Raw genomic sequence first — 20,166 nt, forward strand, 5'->3', positions numbered from 1 at the left:
GGTTTCAGGAGCACCAGCGTGTGGGGGGAGGGATTGGGGTGGGAGACTGTGTTTTGGCCTGAGGCTTCTAAACTCTGAATTGAGATTCCATGACATGACCAACCTGTTGTGTGGGTGGGGTGCTGGTGGTGCTGGTGGTGCTGGTGGTGCTGGTGGTGGTGGTGCTGGTGGGGCTTTGACTTTCACAGACGCAAACATTTCCACTAATTTCTGAGGTTCTTAGTTTACACTCAATTCATTAGCTTTTGCTTGTAAATGAAATCTGTCATCAGCATGAAGTGTTTATTATGAAGAGAATAAATGTGAAATTCATTTTCTGTCATTTATTTACCTGTGGTGATCATCGTTGCTTTTACTAACTGGAGAATTAACATTTCCTGAAAGACTTTTGCTGAAAAGTGCAGATGAAGCTAAACATATTTAAAAGCAAAACTGAGAGCAATTTGAAGAGCTGCCCTCTGCTGAAAGTAGGAAAAATTAAAATACGTGAAAACTAAATTAATAGAAGCGTATGAAGACAGCTGAACAGAGCAGAAAATGTAGCTAAAAATAGCAGAAACGATGGATTTAGCAGACAGATGGTAAGGAGAGTTAAAAAGTTGCAATTTGAGATAAAAACGCCTAAAAAACTAAACCAGCTGAACATAGCTAAAAAAATAGCTGAACAAGCTGAAATCAGCACAAAAGAAGCAGAAAGAGCTCGTTTGTTGAGTAGTAAGAAGCTGAATTTATCATAATGGATGAATTTAATTAAAAAAAATTAAAATTAGCTGAAATCAGCTAAAAAAGTAGCTTAAAATAAAAAAAACAGCTTTAATTAGCATAAAAAAGCAGAACAAAGCGCAAAAAGTTCAGTTCGCAGAAGGAGCTGAATGACAGCTGAAATAGCAGGAAAAAAATGCTAAAATTTGCAAAAACAAGAAGCCGAAGAAGGCTGAAATTAGCACAAAGAAGCTGAACCAGAGAAAAAAGTGCAGGTTTATGAACATTTCAAAGGGTTTGAATGATGTTGAAGGGAGCTCTAATCATTTTCACTGAGAAAAAAATGGTCAACAAATATAAATAGCTGAAAAATCTGAAAAGTCATAGTCTGAGTGTCCTGAAGGAGCTGAAGGTTTTGAAATGTGAGGTGTTGAAATAACACAAAACTGCGGGCCAAAAAGGCATACTGGTTTGTAAGAAAAATGGATGATCTGAACAATGTAAATGCTTGACAAGTTTTCATTTTATTCAAGTGTCTGGTGTAGTCCCAGTGTCAGCTTATATAGACTTGATGTTGGCAGGTATGCTCCTCAACCTGGTTCAGGTTCAGCAACCTGCAGCTCTTTGAAGCTTTCACCAAAACTAACAATATATTTTTGTTGTTGTTGTTGTTTTTTACACCCACAACAGAAAAGGCTAACTTTAGCAGTTTTTGTGTCAGTTTGTTTGCATGGGGTCCCAGGACCACCAGGGGTGCGATCTTGGGGCGGGGGTCCTCGAAACATTTCACTAAATTTCAATAATCCCATGGCATTTAGGGGTTATAATGACAATAAATTATCTTTTAAAACAGCATAAGGGGGTCCCTGGAATTTTTTCACCCTTGTCAGGGGGTCCCCAGACCCAAATGGCTTGAGAACCCCTGGATTACATCATGTTAGTGGTTTGTTGACCACTCCCAATAATCCAATTTCCAGCCTTACAATGATTTTATTTATTTATATTTTTTTTTTGTCAAAAACAGGAATTTTTGGAATGCCTTTAGCACAAGTTGCTGAAAAGAAATACAGTATAGTGAGTTCAATATATATATAAAAAATAATATATACAAAGAAGTTAGATTAAATTGGGTATAAACTATATAGGTTTTCATGTTAACATGGAAGCAGTCTTTTTGATTCTAAAGTGCAAAAACATATTAAATGTTCAAATTCACTTTATATTTTTAGTTTTAAAATACTTCTTACTTTTACAGACAGTTTCTGATTCTTGTTTTATGGTTAAGTGAAGTGAACATTTGAATTATTTATTTATTAACCTTTATTTAATTTAACCAAACAAATCCCATTGAGATCACAGATCTCTTTTGCAAGAGGAGCCTGGGCCTGAAGGCAACATATTTATTAAATAAAGCAATTTATTTGAACAAAACTCAACCTGCTGCCAGAACCTGAAAGGTCCATTTTTGTGTCTGTTATATTTCACAAACCAGCAGTTAGAACTAAACATTTTTAGCAAATGCAAAATTGACTATAAATCAGTTAATTTTAAAAATATTGAACTAAAATTTAGTTGGATAACAGCTAAGAGTCATCTTTAAATTAGACTTTTATTGTTTACATATCACATAAGATCCTTGCTTAAAGCTTTGCTTTTAAGTATTAGTCAACACTGTGCCTGTTAGTAAAATATCTCATAATTACCAGACAGATTTTAATGAAACTTTACATCATAAACCCATCAGTTAATAATGATTCTCGTTACCGGACAAAGAAAAAACAAACAGCCACCACATTTTACCGTGACAAAATATATGCACAGTTTATTGGTAGACATAAATAAAAAGAGGCACAAAAAATAGTTTAAAATTGGTTACTCTTTAGTTCAGACCATGGTTTTCTTCTCTCAATCGTTAGAAAATGTCATGAACAAACACATTTAGTTGGACATGTTTTTGTTTGAGACTTAAAAAAAGAATGAAAGAAAAGAAAGTCCAGTGACAACTACAAGAAAACAAACAACCTCATAAATAACTGAAGCTCATATTCATGGCTTTTTTTTAGTTTTTTTTTTTGTTTTTGTTTTTGTTCTTAAAAGACCTGCTTGGGCTCATGTTTGTGATTATCATCTACAAAAATCGCTGTACAAGAAAAACAAAATTTTACTGAAACATTGTGTGAAAGGCCAGTTTCACAAAAGGACACAATGATCCGACGTATTTACACTTTGAGTCAATGTAACGCAATACAAAGAACAAAAGGCACTGCGACAAATGGCGACACGGTTAAAAATGGCAGATCAGGGGAAAACACTTTAAAATGCCTTTTTTAAAAATAAAAATCTGAACCGCTTTGATCGTTTCGGCCAGTGAATTGAAACCAACGAAAAAAAGACATTCTCCAAATTTGGCTGAAGATAAAAAACAATACAAACAAATTTGGGTTGCTTTCACAGTATGTGCTTATGACTCAACATATGAGAGAAAAGATGCAACAGCTCAGGTCTACAGATGTATTCTCAGTTAGTTGGACAGAGTTAGCAGCACGTTTAAACAAAGCATTACTGGGTGGAATAATGTCATTAGGCTTCCTCAGTGTCACAAAATACAGTGTAAAACAATAAACTTTGGTAAGTGTATTACATTTTTTCCCCTCAGTGTCGCTGCTACAAAACAGTTCTTATATGTGAGTTTTATGATTTTGTTTCAATTTATTGCAATTTTTTTCCTTTATCGTATTTTTCCTGTCCAAAAAGGGGATCCTGTTTGTGTGAAAGACTGGATGGATGGTTTGATGGATGAATGGCTCTCATGCATGCAGAAATAACAACAGCAGGTTTCACAGTTCCTCCAGAGGATCGCAGCATCTGGACCGGCCCAGAGTGTCAAAACATTAAAAGGATGGTCTGGTTATTTTTGAAGTGATGTTTTGTCGAATCATTAGTCTTAAAAACAACATGAAATAGGTTCTTGTTTGGCCCTTTTCTCCGTACACCATGCTCTATGACTGATGTCATGGGCGATAAGATACTAACTATATTTCTTGGACAGAACATCACTTTGAAAATAACCAACACACACCAGCCGGTTCGGATGTAATCAGTCCATTAAATGGACGTTATTAGTGGTTATCAGTCCCATTGAATGGCTTCAGACTGTCCCGACAGTGCCCCCTAGAGGGTTACCAGTGCCATATACGTTGGAATGCAACAATCTGCTACCGCCGGAGTCCGGTCTATTTTATCGTAGCCCATGTCATTTTCTCTAAAATTAACCTTAGTGGTTTTATGCCTCATATTAACCAGCTGACAGTCTGAAGCCATTCWATYGGACTGATAACGGCTAATAACGTCCATTTAATGGATGATAACATCCAAAGCGGGTGCACGTACACACACACACACACTCGTGAGTTTGCACACATTATTTTGAAGCCTCACAGTCACTTCAGTGCGTAGAGCAGTTCTGCGGTGTGGCAGAGAGACAGAGGGTGAGCTGATGAGAAGTACTGACAGCACAGCCAGTCCTCCAGCTCGGCGTTCCTCTCCGGCTCCAGCGAGCGCTCGGCGAACTTCATCATCAGCAGGGCTCGTTTCACGTCCAGCCAGTTGAGGAGGCTCTCGTTTCGCGAGCTGTCCGCGAGGCCTCCTCCTTTCCCGTGTCTCTCCCGCTGCTGGTCCATCAGCTCCCTCCGGGGGCCCCAAAGCAGACTCTGCAGTATGCGCTTGGCCTCCTGGATGTGGATGCGTTTGATGGGGTCGGGCTGGAGGAGGAGCCGGGCGAGCTTCTGGAGGCCCGAGGAGTAAAGGGAGAGGGAGGGGACCGGGGGCAGGTCCTCGGAGTGGTAGTCCTGTTCCCTCAGCGCCGGGCTCACCTCGAACGGGTTGGGCTGGTGGAGCAGCTCGTAGATCAAGATGCCCGTCTGGAACTCGTCGAACTTGCGGTACTGGGCCGCCGAGACGATCTCGGGCGCCAGCCTGGCGTGGTCGCGCTTGACCCGGGGGTCACCGCTCGTCGATGCGGTGTCCTCCGGGGAGCGCCGCTTGGCCTTGGCGAAGTTGCTGACGAGGAGGCGGGGGAGGTGGCGCTGGGCGTCCGCGGAGGCGGCGCCGCCCTCAGCGCTGCTCTGCTGCCGGAGCCTCTGCCGGTGAGGCACCAGCAGCAGGTTCTCGAGGCACAGGTCGCGGTGCGTGACCCCGTGCTCCTTCAGGTGCTGCAGGCCGTCGCAGAGCTGCAGCAGGAGGAAGCACACGCGGCGCTCGTACACCTCCGGCTGAGTCTCGTGGACCGGCTCCCACTCCCGGACAAAGTCGGCGGCGGTCTGGCGAGGGATCTCGGGAGTGATGACCACCACCCTCTCCTGGTCCACCTGCTGGACAGATGCGGGTGAAGCAGAGGGCAGAGAGGCTTCGTCTGAAGGGAGCATGCTCTGAGGAACGCAGGCCAGGAAGTGACCACAGTCCTGCTGGAGATTAAAGTGAGGAGGGATACTCTGCTGCACTGACAGGCCGTACACATGACCCTGCTTGGACTCAACGGACGGACTCTTACAGATCTAGAGAAGAAAGCAGACGATGGACAGAAGGAGACAAGTCAGTTTATTCAAGATAATGGACGAATCCCCCTAACTGGAGTTTAAAACTGACATGACAGGAAGCATTACTTCAATGAATGTGAGGCCTTTCATTCAATCTCTGAATTACCGTATTTATTCATGTATATCATCATCATTTTTTGAGCTTAAAAAGCATTAAAAATCTAACACCCCCCCCCCCCACACACACACACACACACACACACACACACTTTATGGATGATTTTAGGGTTAATTTTCTAGTATTATACATGAATAAATACAGTAAGCGTGGATTAACCACACCCCTTTTATATCTGTCATTCAAACACACCCAAAATGTGACCCAACACATCGAAACGAGGATTAAGTCCAAAAGTGGTATAAGGAGAAATAGGCAAATATAGTGTTTTGACTAAAATGTTAACAAAAATTGCATTTTTTTCAAAATATAATGAATAAAAGCCTTATCAATGTATCATTTCAATGAACTGCCTGAAATATAATTATAAAACAAAATTTTGAAGCACTTTTTTGAGCAGCAGCAACAACAAAAAAATGATTTTGAGGAAAAGCGCCTTAAATTTTGAGGTTTTCCCTGTGAGCTAGCAAAGTTTTGTTTATTTTTAGCTGGGAAATATCAATATTCAAATATAATTTGAGGTTTCCTCTTTATAAGAACATCAAAAATTCCTCATTAAAAGGACATAAAATTAGGTTTCAGACCAAATATTTATGTATTATTGTAACCAACAAGACAAATTAAGTCATATATATGGATTTAATTATATCAGAATGATCCAGGTATCAAAATGTAGCTTTTAAAGCCAAGAATCTGAAAATGTAATTAGGTCATTTTGAACAAATTTGACTTAATCCTCATTTTGATATGAAGGGTCACAAATGTTGTCATTGTACGTTGTGATTTGACTTTCATTCACTTCTATCGGATTAACAAGATTAAAGCCTAATTTGAGTCGAAAAGCCCTTGAAGCTTGACTGGAAAAAAGAAATCAATAAAATTAGTAATACCAGCCAATACTGACGGCAGATCATGTCTCATTATCATTTGTGAAGGATACCCTCAGACTGCAGTGTTTGTGTATGTGTGTGCGTCTATGTGTGTGTCGGCCTTGACAACAGAGGTTGGTCCGGCTGTAAATCCTTCCTGGAATGTCAAGATTAATCGGGTCTGGAAATATTAAGCAACAGTCTGTGTCGTAACACAAACACGGTCCAAACAGCCAAGCCTTTGTAGATGCAATAATGACTGGAGCACAAAGATCAGTGCGACTGAATCCACGCCCTCCGTGTGGACGGCTTGTTTACACTGCGCACCCTGAAAGCTGGTGCTGCAGTGGGACCATCCCATCTGCAGCCCAGGAACAAACAAGATGCCCTTTATCCATTTCACTTTTGTCTTTAAACTGGCAAAGCTTTAGGAAAACTACAGTTGTTTTTGAACTTATTCAAAATTTAACGATTAATTAATAGTTTTTAACACTGAATGACCTCTGAGCTACTGAAGTCATCAATCATATAAACAGACATATATGTGTATTAAAATAGACTCAAGTCATCGATCTGGAATTTTTCAATTTCCTGCTTATAGTTTAATATTCACTGTCCTAACATGCATCCAATAGTGTGTTTAACATTTTAAAGCAGCACTCATAGGTTAAAAAATTATTAACAGTCAATATCTTACCTGCTGTGGATAGCTTTTAGAACAACCTCAGTTTGGAGTAATAAAGCCTCTTCCTGAATGTTTTGACAAGCTAACGGCTTGTTGAAGCTAGGCCAAGACCAAAACAGATTGCTGCCATTTTAAAACAACTTTGAGCACAAAGATATGAAAGGATTTCATGTGAAAGTTGTTTGTAAAACTTCATGCTGCCATCAATTTTACATTATATAGCTACATAGATTTTTATAGGGATGTGCAAACAAACAAAAAAATGGCTAGAAGCAGCTAGCTGTAGCACTTTGGTGGATAAAATCAGTGTAATGTGAAGCTGATGGTAGTAGAGAGTTGTAAAATATATATATTTTTACATAAGATATTCTAAAATTTGAGACAAAAAAATGAGAAAAATATATTTATTCCTAACCTTTTCACAGAAATCCATTCCCAAAATCACAACTGCTTAAAAAACATAAGCAGTGCTGTTGGAGATTATATTCTGGACTATTTTAACAAAAATAAACCGATCCACTGTTTTCTTTGAGATCTCTTCATTTCATTAAAAGTTTGGTTGCACTGTAAAAAAACACCACTTATACACCTGTCACTTGAGAAGCAATTAATTCAATATTTACTTCTAATTAATGCTCAGTATTAGGAGATTACCTTCACAGCGTAGGAGTTGCTGGGGTCCAAGGCGCAGGCAGCAGAGTAGTAAACAGCATCTCCTGCGTTGCAGCTGGGCTTGTTGGACGTGAGCCTGAACAGAGACCAGTTGCTCTCGTCAAACCTCAGGGAATTCTTCTGGGAGCGGGTGAAGTGGTCCTCGCATTTCAAAGCCAAGCGTCTCAGGGACTCGGCGTACAGGCCGCCCAGTTTGGAGTATACCCCTTCTCTACTGTCAATGTTACTGAGGAGGGTTTGGAGCTGCAGGCTGGAGCCCAGATTCGGCGCCGACCCCGGCTCCGAGGCAGAGAAGGGGGCGCTGAGCTGAGGCGAAGAGGCGACGGTGATGCTGGTTCGGCAGTGCACGCCGAGACGGCTTTGAGGAGTCTTGAGCGGCTCGTCCAGCGTCCGAGACCTGGAGGGTCGGCCCAGTGGGGTGTGACAGCGCTCCAGGGACTCGTTGGAGGAGAAAACGGGCCGCGGGTCGACGGGGCTGGGCGGTAAACTGGTGCGGGAGCTGGTCTCGGCCGAGCGACACACGTTGCTTTCGGAGGCGGCAAACGGGAGGCGCGGGTAGGCCCGGACAAAGGGTTTTCCGTTTGCATTTTCCGGAGCCGACACCGTGCGGTTGACCATCTTCTTCTCTGGAAGAGGAGGCGGTTGGTTCCCCAAACTGTTGAGAGAGGGTGGGAGAGGGGAACCAGGAGCTGATCCAATGGGAGTTCTGGAAAAAGGTGAAGAACAAGACATCCGCGCTGCATCCCGAGAACCTAAAAAGGAAGAAAAAGCATCTTAGTTTGCATTGTTTCGGACGCAAGTTTGAATCAAAAACTGCAAGATTTTATTTTATTTATTCTTTTTTTTTTCTGAATCATTGCAAGTAAAAATTTCTAAAATTGTAAGTTCTCACCAAATTAAATTTCCCCTACACTCCTTCTGTCTTTGCTCGGTCATAATGTGAAACCTTGTTTCCCCAAAAAGTTGGAAATTTCCACACTCCTGAGTTCAAACCGGCACTCAAAACATCTTCCAACCAATTAAGATCCATTTTTTCAATTTAAGCCTTAAAGATGGAACTCGACTTTACAATTAACGAGACATACACTGAGATAATTGTGTGCTGCAGTCTTCAATAACTACTTTCACAGTAAGAAGACTCTGAAGGGAAAAAAGGGATGTAGCCAAGCCCTTTTTCCCTTATTATCAGAGTCCATAATTATCTCTTCAAACAACATTGCCCAGGAAGTTGCAGCAATTACAAGCGTCTGAGCGCCACTGAAGTTTAAAAACGATACCCCAAGGACAGATGTCGTTCACACCGAGGCATGTCTCCAGATCGGAGACTTCGGGAGTCATAACAAAACACGAGTAGGAAAGAGGAGAGATAAGCTTGCAGCTCTAACCTTGCAGGATTTCTATTATTTTGAGTAAAATGTGGGAAAAGAAAATGACAATGCCTACACATTAGATGATGCTCTGGATTTAACATGCATGTTGTCTTGGAGTAAACTCCTTTCTAACTGGATATGTTGTGTTGTTGAGGGGGACCTACCGAAGTCAGCTGCCAGGTTGTCGGTGGAGGCCGTCGGTAGGCTGGTGCTGCCCAGGCTCTGTAGGGACGATGTATGACTTTCTACTGAGCCTTGTTGTCTGCAGCAGTTCAGCTCCACGCTACTGCCACTCATCTTACTGCTCACTCTGTTAAAAAAAGAAATAAAATAAATACATCTATGTATGTAAAAATAGCTAAACAAATCTGTTTTTGTCCAACCACAGCGTCCTGAAGCAGTTCGACTCTAATTTTGATCTAACGAACGATACAAACGTTTGGAACTGTTGGTAAAAGTGGAACTGGTCCACTTCCTTATTTTTCTTTTTAATTTATTTGCACTGTTACTGACACACGGAGGGAAGAGAGTACATTGTGTTGTTTTGAATGCCAAAGAAAGTGCTGCCAGGATAGATCGTTTCCTCTTAGAGAAGCGGACTTCTTCATTCTGAGTTGATTTAGTGCAGCAGCAAACAGGATCCTCTGGAAACAAATCTTAGCAAAACGGGTGCAAGCTTGAGCACATAAGCAGTCATATCTGACCTTTAAGTGGGACTGTGGGACTTCTGCTGAACTCTGACCGCGGTGGCCACAAACAGTGGTAACATGGTGGACTAATGGATGTCCATACAGTCCACAATTCAGCAGAAGTACTTCAGTTTTTCTCATTTCTGTATGTAATTGAAGGCTCAAGAAGGGAAAAGAAGCCACATATTTTTAAAAATAGGGCTTCTCAGAAATACACAGAAAATGATGTGTGCATTATTCATATGGCAAAGGATGAACGGAAAGATTTCGTGAGCTTTTTCAGAATAACAAAAAACATATCTAAATTTTAGGAGACGCTTTGCAGTTTATGTCAACCAAAGACCACAGACAAAGCAAGGCTGCACGATGGTAAACATGTAAATGCAATATTATTGTTGAAAATGACAATTACAATATCATTTGTGATAAACTCACATTTTTATCACTCTTTGCTTCTGTTTTTGTTATGATAACACCGTTTTCTACCACTGTCTGTTAAATCAGAGGTGGACATCATGGGCAGGGAGAGTCCTTCTGATTGGCCAGGGATATTATTGACATGTAGAGCATGAATGCATAACTCTTGAAAATAATAACTTATTACATACATTAACACTTAGGCAACATTGAATATTAAGTATTTTGTGCAGCACAGCCTGAACTATATACAGAAGAAAAAACTTAGCAGAAAAAAGTACAGAAATGTGTTTGGTAGGTTACTTCCTTGTTGTAACAATGCTTTTGGGCAATAAATCTTATAATGTTGAAAAGCCCGTTAATTTCCCTTTTAAATGGTGCCACATTTGTAAGGAACATGCACTTGTGGGATGAGCAGTAGACCTGAGTATGTGGGTTGCATATATGAAAAAAAAGCCAAATGTTCTCTGCCAAACAGCTAATTCTGTTATTGTTACTGACTCTTGTTTTGAGCTTCTGGTACCATGAGTTGCTGCCAATCACAAGATTTATAGCCAAGAACTAATGTTACGACAAAGAAATAATCTACCCAAACAAATTTCCTTACTTTTTGTGCAGAGTATACACTGTATATATACATAAGTGTGTTGACATGACACAGTTTTCTATTCTTTTCCTGTGAAAAGAAGAAGCTTTGCCCTTTTTCCTCTCATGATAGCTGCTTGCAGTTCCGCAGAAAATTGGACGTGAGCTCCCATCAAGGTGACCAATTAGGCTGAGTGACAGCCATTCACCCGTCTCATTATACACGTTAATGACTCGGGCGAGCAAGGTCCCGTTCCTCCCCTTCATCACTCGCTCCTCTCTTCCATCTCAGAAAGACTCCTGCGCCAATTTATCCGCTGCCCCCTCGACTTCAGTTCCACTGTAAATCAGGAGAACAAAACAGACGAGGAAGGAGATGGAGAGGAGTTTGAGGAGGGAAGACGAAGGGTAAGGGTATTCTCTGCAGGCGGTTGACTAAAGGGATCTGCTATCGTCTCGCAGACAAAAAAAAAACATCCGTGATGAAAGAAAGAGGAAGTGGTGGCGCACGGAACAAATGGTGAATGGGTGCAGGGATTATAAGCTTAAGAGTGTTGAGTTCTACACAACTATCTGGTTTGAGTGAAAAGATGGCCCTTTCTAGGAGATGGGAACATGTGCATGAATGAATGGGTTTTCTAAGGTAATGCAAAAAAATGAGAGAAATCAAGCAATGTTTTTCCCATGGTTGGAATGCTCAGTCTTAGCCAAAACATCCTGACTATTTCCTCTATGTAGATGTAATCTCAGTGATTGCAGACAAGCAACACCACAACTGGCCCCCGGTAAACTTGTCAGGCAAGTTATGCACCACCCCGTCTATGACTGTAACCCAGGTATAAAAAAAAGTAAACTGCTAATGTTACGGTCAGCGACACCCTCGATCTGTTGACACACACGCTATCCTGATGGGGTTTTAATAAAGCCGTGCAACCGGAACTGGCTGAGCTTTAAAAAGCAACCTGACTGGAGTTACATCTGACTGGGCACAGACAGAAGTGCAGCAGAGTTGAGCGCGACACGAACTGAGCCACTGCTGCTGCTTTTGTTGTTGTGTACACCTGCTTTCACTTCCTGACTCTTTTTTTTCAGAGAAGACACCCTGTGGTAAATATATAAAACCAACCTAAGATGCATGTGTCTTATGCTTTGAAGGTGTGCAAAGGTTCATGTGGTTTTTTCTTGTATTTCAGCAACAATCTTTAACTCCTGTTTTAAGCTGGTTGGACGAGGTGACTCACATGTTGCTCAGTTTGTCATGAACTGTACAGAAGGTGGACGTACACTTGAACACAATGATGCAATCTGCCTCAACAGCCACGCAACAAACTTACAAGATGCATACAATTCGAAGTTTTGAGTCAAAAAGGCACTGAATGAAACAGTGATGTAATCACACTGGACAACACGTCCGATCTGCACCGTTCCTTACACACAACTCACAAAAGTAGAGTTTATTGCATCTCCGCTGTTTTAGATTAGTTCATCCTCCTAGTTGTGCAACTCTGATGTGTGAAAAAAAGACAACAATTGTTACTTTACCCCGATTGTAGGATAGTTGCTATGACCATACAGTCATATAAGCCAAAGATCCATTAATGTTTGACACAAAACCTTGTTATCTTTCGTTAACGGCTCCAGTTCTGCCTCGTTATCGTCGACTCAGTCAGTCGTCTCTTTCTTCACTGCAGCCCGCTTTCATTTAAATGCAAAAATAAAAAAGCCTTCTGCAAATTTAATTTTGCTGAACCTAACCAAGCAACAAAAATCCCTTTTTGGCTTCTCGTGTTCTCAAACTTCACACCTTTTAATTAGAACCCACTAAAATAACAGATGCAGGCTGTGAAAGAACAATAATGAAAATAAGTTCGGCACATAGAAAGCCACAACTCGGTTTAAGTTTCTGGGAAAAAAAGGTGTGAAAATGCAGAAACCTCTTCTTACCTTAAATAAAAAGTGGTTTAGCACGATCTGTCGTCTGCTAGTATTTGAACGTACTCAGCAATATCCGTGCCTAACTAAGACACACTTGGTAAAAAAAAAAGTAGCCGTCAGGTGCCTACCTCATGCTGCAGAGGTCCTTTTCAGGCCGGTGGGTACACAAAATGCCCCAGGATCAGACCGGTGGCTTTCTAAAGCCCTGTCATGTGTAGTAACACAACCCTGCTTCCACACGAGTCACGAGTATATTTAAAGTGTCTCCTCGAGAAAAGCAACAGCCTCCATCAGGGTGCGTGGACTAAAACTCTCATATTTAGCTGTTAAGTCATTGAACCAGCAGCTGACTTTAGAGCAACCTTTCTGTCTGCCCGGCATCAATGAGATGCTATCTGTGAAACCGTGGCTTGGCAGTGGGAGGGGCGGGCGCCACCGAACACAAGTTTACAGAGCGGAAAGCAACTGAAACCCAAGTCAAACTCACTGGACCTGATTCCACATAGCTGATCTATAAATTCTACTTCTATTGGTGGCAACTGATAGCCAGGCTGGGGCTGTTTGGGAGTTGCCAGGAGCAACAATCTGTTCTCCTAAGCCCCTCCTTTTGGCAGCGGCCAGTGACCAGTTGACACGCCTTCCTTGTTAAGACGGGAGCTTCAGCGCCCACTCATTCGTGACGAATTCACAGGTACAAACACAGACACGCCCCCTCTTAGCGTGACCTGACATGGCACAGTGGTTGACCTGTTACACCCAGTAGGAAAAAGTGCAAAGAAAATCAAATGCAAGTCTTATCAAAGGCTTCACGAGGGAGATTTTTCAGACCATCTGGCTTTTAAATGATGCACAGGATCAAAATACTGCCTCGCAGGACAGCATGTGTCTACATTTTTTTTATTTGCTTCCCATTCAATGAGCAAATAAGAGTCCAATTTCGAATCATTTCCAATTAAAAAGGAAAGTTGTAATAGATTTGCAGGCGAAGATTTCAATGCCCTGCAGTATTTTTGTCTCAAGTGCTGCATCAGAATCCAGGAACATTAAACTAAACTGGCTGAAATTTGGAAAACTGCTGCTAGCTGGCTTGAACAGGGTTTCCCACATGTGTCTCAGCAAGGTATTTTTATCAGAGCAGAATGTTGGCTATGTCATAACAGGAGACGTTGCTCTCCTAGAATTAGCACAAACATAAGGGCCCTTAAGACATGATCAAGTAATCAGCAGCCAGCAGCAATCTGCATTTTTGACAGTGGGAGGTGGTCCAAATTAGGATTTGTTGAGTGTGTCTAAACAAAAAGGAAGTTGCAAAGGTGAGTCATGCCTCATCCTTAATGTCCCCATCAAGGAAAAAAACGTTTATTTTAATGGAGGCGTCGTTTAACGCTCCACTAACTGCAACACAGCCCCACTTCTCGTTTTCTGCTTCTACCTCAGACAGCTGGATGTATTTCTAGCCTCAAGGTGACTCAGTTTAAAGCTAAATTAAACACCCATAATAAAAGAAAATAAGGGTTAGCATGAAAATGCGGACTTCAACAATGTGCACTTATGGTAAATATCTTCCTCACGGAGACGAGGAAACACATTAAAAATGAATTGATTCATTTAAAAATTCTAATATCATCAAAAAGAACAGTTTTTTTTTATAATTACTGCTATCGTGCGGGAGACAAAACACTTCACAGCAACATGACACAGCAGTAGATTATCTGTGCATTAACTAAAACTGAGGAAGTCACAGTGAAAGCACAAACAGAACAAGGCCTGCATTGAGACCCCCCCCCCCCCCAACGGTTTGAATGATCACAAGGCGTTAGAATGGAGGCCGATTCAAGGCTGAATAATGATGCTATGAAAGGAGAAGGCACTGTAAGACTCACAGGGAGATGGCTGCAGTAAAGTGCATGAATATGTAGTCACAGTCAGCATACCATAGATTACAGGGGCACTATTTTATACAGTCAGCCCGGAGAGTAAAACCCAAAGGTGTGTTTAACTATCCATGCCACTTGATTTTACGCTGCTGCCTGACTGTAAAAGATCATTTAGACTCTCTTCTGTTAGGATCTCTGGTGTATTTTTGCTGTTGTTATGCATTAAGAGTGTTTGTACTGCTTCCTAGTCCAAGAGATTGAGAAATGTAAAAATAAAAAATAAAAATTCTGTAAGTGCATTTAAAATTGATGCCCCCTGTTAACATGATAAACTCTCAATAATTGGAGAATTTCTCAGTATCTACTCATTGAGAGGATTTGTTAGTCTGCTGGGTTTGATGGGTTAACTGATAAAGACAAGGGTTTTTTGTTCTTACCTGTGCAGTTTCTTAGGTGGGGGAGGTGGAGGATTGGGGTCATTTTTGGCAGCCTCTTTCCCTGTGGCCAGCAGCTCTGACGAGCAGCCGGGTAACGCTTGCTTGGCCGGCATGCTCTCGTTATGCTTGCCCTCCTCCTCTGTGCCGGTGCCCTTAGTTTCCCCCTGACAGGAACCATTGTTGGGGCCAGCTGGGGGGGCTGTGCCTGGCTGTGTCATCAGAGTGGGGCTGCTGTGGGCATTACAGTCACTGGCCTCCTTCCAGACAGCAGCACCATTGACCAGGCCTGTCACCATGGAGGTTGTACCCGGGCTGGCAGCTAGCTGCTTGTTCTTCCTCTTCTCTGTCCCTTTCCGCTCTCTCTCTTCCTCCTCCTCTTCTTCCTCGATGCAACAGTTCCAGTTGGAGCTGTGGTGGTGGGGCTTGTGGGAGCGGTCAGAGGATGCACTCTGGTCGTCGGAGGGAACACTGAATTGGCCCTCTCTCGATGAGACGAGGAAAAAGACGGGGAGTTCGGGGAGCGGGACAGGGGACGACATGGATGCTGGGAGGCTAGATGCACCTAGTTTGGGGAATTCTGGAAGAGGGACCGGAGACGACAGAGATGGCGAGAGGCTGGAGGTACCCAGTTTGAGAGAGCGAGAGTTTCTCTTCGGAGGAATAGGCGGACTAGACTGGGGCTTGGGGTAGACACTGGACGGCAGTGAGGCTTCTCGGCTTAGACATGGTGCGCTGCGGCTTGGGCTGGGCCAACGAAACGCCGGGCTACTGGGATTTTTGCACGCTGGGGGGCTGAAGTTGCACTGGGTGCTGACACCAGAATCTGGGCTGCTCAGGTAGAAAGTTCTGTTGTTTTCCTCTGTGTGAGCAGCCATTACAGTGATGGTGGCCCGCTGACTCTCTCCGGATTGTTCGGACTCAGAGCACTGAGACTGCTTGGGCTGATTTGGGGACTCCGGTTGGCTTTGTAGTCCATTTCCTGGCTTAGACTTTTTCTTGGTGCTTTCAGCATATATTGGCTCCGAATTTTCTCGTACAATGGGAGAGGTGGACGTTGACTCTAAACTAGTCTGTGGGCTTTGGGGGCCCTGTCTTCCTACTGACCCATCAGGCCCAGGAAGAGAACCTGTACTGCTACGATATGAAGAAAGGGAATCCGATAGGCTGCTCTCTTTGGACAGGACAGCACCAGAGTTCAGGGACGTCGGGCTACATTGATTAGTAAAATCCACACTTGAGGCTGACATATGTGAAACAGAAGATCCGGATGGTGTGACATGACCACAGCTTAAACCATTGCAATGAATTGTGGCGTGATCTGATGGGACAATATCCACTGACAAAGGAAGCTCTTCAGCTGCCTCACGAGACTCCTTAAAATTTGTCACACCACTTCCTTTATGAGCGCTTCTGTTCCCATTAGTAGACATATTATTACGCTGCCAGCAGGAGTCCTCGTTAGCATTTTTCTTTAAATTCTGAGAACCTCTACTTTCCTCTTGGCCGATCAAAATATTGCTGATGATCATGGAGTCTTTAGGCATAATATTGGGGGACAAGGAGAGGGGGGACAAAGACAGGCAGTTGTTGTAGTCAGTCTTGCCTTCAGGACTTTGAAGTGCTGCATTTCTGCGGGCCTTGTTGCAGCCATTATTGTCAATGTAAAGCGGTGACATGTTTAGAAGCTTCTTCAAGCCCATCCGTTCAGATGGGCTTTTTGCATTATCCTGCTGCAAATAAAAACAAGGCTTTAATTTAAAAAAACGTAATCTGACACAAGCTTCAATACAGAAAATGAACACGTTAGAAACTCACCTGCTCTATGTTCATGTTTATGTCTTTTGGCTCACTGGTTTCAAGGCTCATCATAGTGGGCTTGACAGCGATGGTTGGCTTGCTGTACGGCGAAGGTGACGTCGTCAAGCCAGCTTCTTCATCGCCTCCCGCGTTGCTCTTCAAACAAGCGGCTGACACGCTGCCATCCGGGGTGCCGACGGACTTGTGCGCGCTGAGCGGGTGGAAGCAGTTCTTGCAAGAGCCTGGTTTCCACACGTGTTCTGCAAAATCGCCGCACGCTGACATCTTCGGTTTGCTAAGATGTGGTTCGGTTAGAGGTGGCAGTGAAGGTATCCGGTGGATGGACGGAGAGCGCTCATGGCTGGCTCACAAGAACAAGAGAGAGGAAATAGGTACAAAAGACAGTAAGAATTTGTTAAATATACCCTTACTACTATGATTCAAGTGTCCATTTGGCCTGAAATTCAAAGTCATTAAAGGTAGTGGTTAAAATATTACATTATGAAATTGGACACGCCCCCTTCAAAAGGTTCATCACATCATCATCTGTGTTAGGGTTAGGGTTAAGAAAACTTGCAATGTACAATAACAGTGCTTAACATTGTGATGATAATATTACTTGCAATAAATGAACGAATACTTTAAGTATGCAGTGTTGATGTCTTTCTGCTCTGGGTTCAGAGCAAAAAATATTATAATACATCCTTTCTATTCCAATATGACAGTTTTATTTAAAAAATGCAAACAGACACAGCTGCTGTAGAAGTGAAACAACAAACTGTATTCAATACAGTTTCCTAATGACTTTAACAGTGTTCCCATAATTTTTTTTTTGATTCTTTAAAAACTGAAAAGTGCCTCTTACTATCAGTTTTTTAAAATAAATTATCTAACCAGATATCTAAAAATATCAATCCAATTGGCAAAACGTGAAAAGCTCCATTTGGTTGGTCAAATACTTCAAGCTTTCATGTTATTGACAAAATGCAAACATTTGAGGCAACCTTTTATTGCAGTTTATGCCTGTTTTGGTGATATGCATATTGCACAGGCTGTTACTGTGATTACGATAAATTTTTGATATACTGTGCAACCTTTATCTGTGTCTGGTTTACTTTTTCTTTTATTTTACTGTCATTATAATATGTTATATGTTTTCTAGCTTTTTACAGACCTAAATGTGCTTTTGTCATAAATGTGTAAAATAAGAGCTAAAATAAGTCATAATGGCAGGTGGAAAAACGAGATTAAACCAAAATCAGTTTAACTTTTTTTTTTACTCATTTTGAACTCTGCATGCTTTTTAAACAAATAAAATGTGATGTATCTCATAAAAAACTGTAATTAATTCTAAATGATTGTATTTCCAAATTAAAAATGTTTAGCTCCAACTCTTTGGAGGCTCATAAAATTTGATGGACACTTTAAATACCCAAGGAATGTAGACATGTGATTGACTGGATCAGGGATAAGATGGGGTGCAAACAATCTATCAGTCTCAGTCTTTTATTATCAAGATTTCTTAAATTTAAACCAAAAGCACTAAGTGCAACTCCTTAGACAGAATTTCAGAGAGGCAAGTGTTTTCCACCTACAGATAAGGACTTAAGGGTCATCCTTGAATGTAACCAAATATGTGCAGTGCGACATGTTCTCATGGTCTCCTAAATTAGAGGGCATGTGGTCTCTGTTCAACCAAAAGGCTCGCCGGAGCGAGCCCAGCAACATAAAAGCCCTCCAAAGAGTCCCCGACAAGCTAGAAGAAGACGGAAGGAGCCTCAAACATCCCGGAGGTCGGAATGTCAGGAATGTCTAAAAGGCGCAAGTCGCACCGGGGTGAATCTCGCGCCCGAGACGACCTCCCTCCCCCACCCTTCTCCACACAAACACACTGGGCTCTCCCACTCCACATGTGTCCTCCCACCCTCACAAACAAAACCTGAACCCCCTCCCACACACACACACACACACACACACAAACACCCCTCCCTTGGACTCGTCATGCCCTGTTTAACTGGACTGACAGCAAGACGAGAAAAGACATTTCAGGGAGATCGTTTGTTTTCGTGCCACTAGCAGTGCCTTTTAGTGGTCTCTACATGGCATTAATTGCTCCTCAACAAGGTGCCGCAATGACTCACACCCGGCGTTGGCTCATTATTTTTCACCCAGTATCTGTAGAAAACTCGACAGGGCAAAAAAGTCAGACAAATTCTTTCCTGACAGACAAGGTGTTTCGCAATTATGCTTCATTTGCATACCACCTTAGGATAAAAACAACTTGTATTCACAGGATAACAATACATTAACACATGCTCCGAGCCTTGACAGGTCAGGGGACAACCTTGCAATTTGCTAATCCTACAGAAGGCATAAGGAGTTTCTCTGTTGGTAAAGATTTCTTTGTTCTGGCTGACTCATTTGAACAGGAAAGCACCCACTACCTCACTGTTTGTTTAAGTCGTTCCTGCAACAACAGAGGAAGCGGAGGCTTGCCCAACATCTCTGTTCTGCACGAGTCATCCGAAAACACACAGATCAGAGATGCACTCATAATTGGTGACAGAGAAAAGACAAGAGGGCCAGTTGACCACAAGGTGAGCTTCAGTTACGTCCTCTTGATCGACCCTGCTCGTTTTGAACAGAGATAGCACCCTTCGTCTACATTCCCCCCACAGCCTCAAGCTCGACGTCCAATATTTCTCACTTCCTCTTGTCAAACGGCACGCAGGGAGGAACAAGCTTGGGTACAACCACACAGCAAGCTCTCACCATGACGGCCGGTGAAGAATACCTCAGTAGGGTGCTAGACGTACCAGGTTTTGAGAGTGAATGTGGAATGTACAGTTTTGAGCGACTTGAACCAGACAGTACGAATCTCATGTCACCTTGACCCAACACAAGCATTAGGTAAACACTGCAGGGTTCTTCACATTACTGTCAAAAAGCGTAACTTTTATTCTTACCATTGAAACACATAGAGTTAGAGTGCTCAGTGATTTCCAAACTTTTTTTTGCTCAAAGACTTGCCAAAATATAACCCTAACTCGATGTTTTGACCTCGCTGGTTTAAACGATCGAACAAATGCAAAGGTCTTATTTTAACTCTGCTATACCTGCAGGAGCAAAGCACAGGCTGACCTCCCTTCACCTGTTTAACAACCAAAGCACACACAGTCACACACGCCCTTGTGAAGTTTTTGTGGTCGCTTTTTTAGGGAAATGTCAACTTCATTGGTTGGAATTCCCTCTGGGAAAGAAACAGTCCAGTCCTTCCATTCTGATCACGATAACTGGACAGCCATTTGTCCACGTCACAGTCGGATATAAGCAGGTCACATCAGTGGCTTGAATTGCTTCATCATTCCGAGCTGCGTTTTGTCACGCCTGCCCAATCAGGGGGCGCGTGGGGTGGGGG

At 42.5% G+C, this 20,166-nt stretch overlaps 1 protein-coding gene across 1 annotated transcript; it reads right to left on the reverse strand.

Moving 5' to 3' along the window:
• Nucleotides 1-4,036: 4,036 nt before the first annotated feature.
• On the reverse strand, nt 4,037-17,109 carry prag1 (PEAK1 related, kinase-activating pseudokinase 1; the record flags this gene model as incomplete). The annotated part of the gene is given in 5 exon segments (XM_014034022.1): nt 4,037-5,255; nt 7,624-8,393; nt 9,176-9,321; nt 14,952-16,681; nt 16,767-17,109. Coding segments are annotated over 5 exon segments (4,026 nt in total). The 3' UTR covers nt 4,037-4,142.
• Between the last annotated feature and the right edge of the window lie 3,057 nt (nt 17,110-20,166).

This window comes from Austrofundulus limnaeus, unplaced genomic scaffold (genome assembly GCF_001266775.1).
Source record: "Austrofundulus limnaeus strain Quisiro unplaced genomic scaffold, Austrofundulus_limnaeus-1.0 Scaffold1941, whole genome shotgun sequence".
Taxonomy (NCBI): Eukaryota; Metazoa; Chordata; class Actinopteri; order Cyprinodontiformes; family Rivulidae; genus Austrofundulus; species Austrofundulus limnaeus.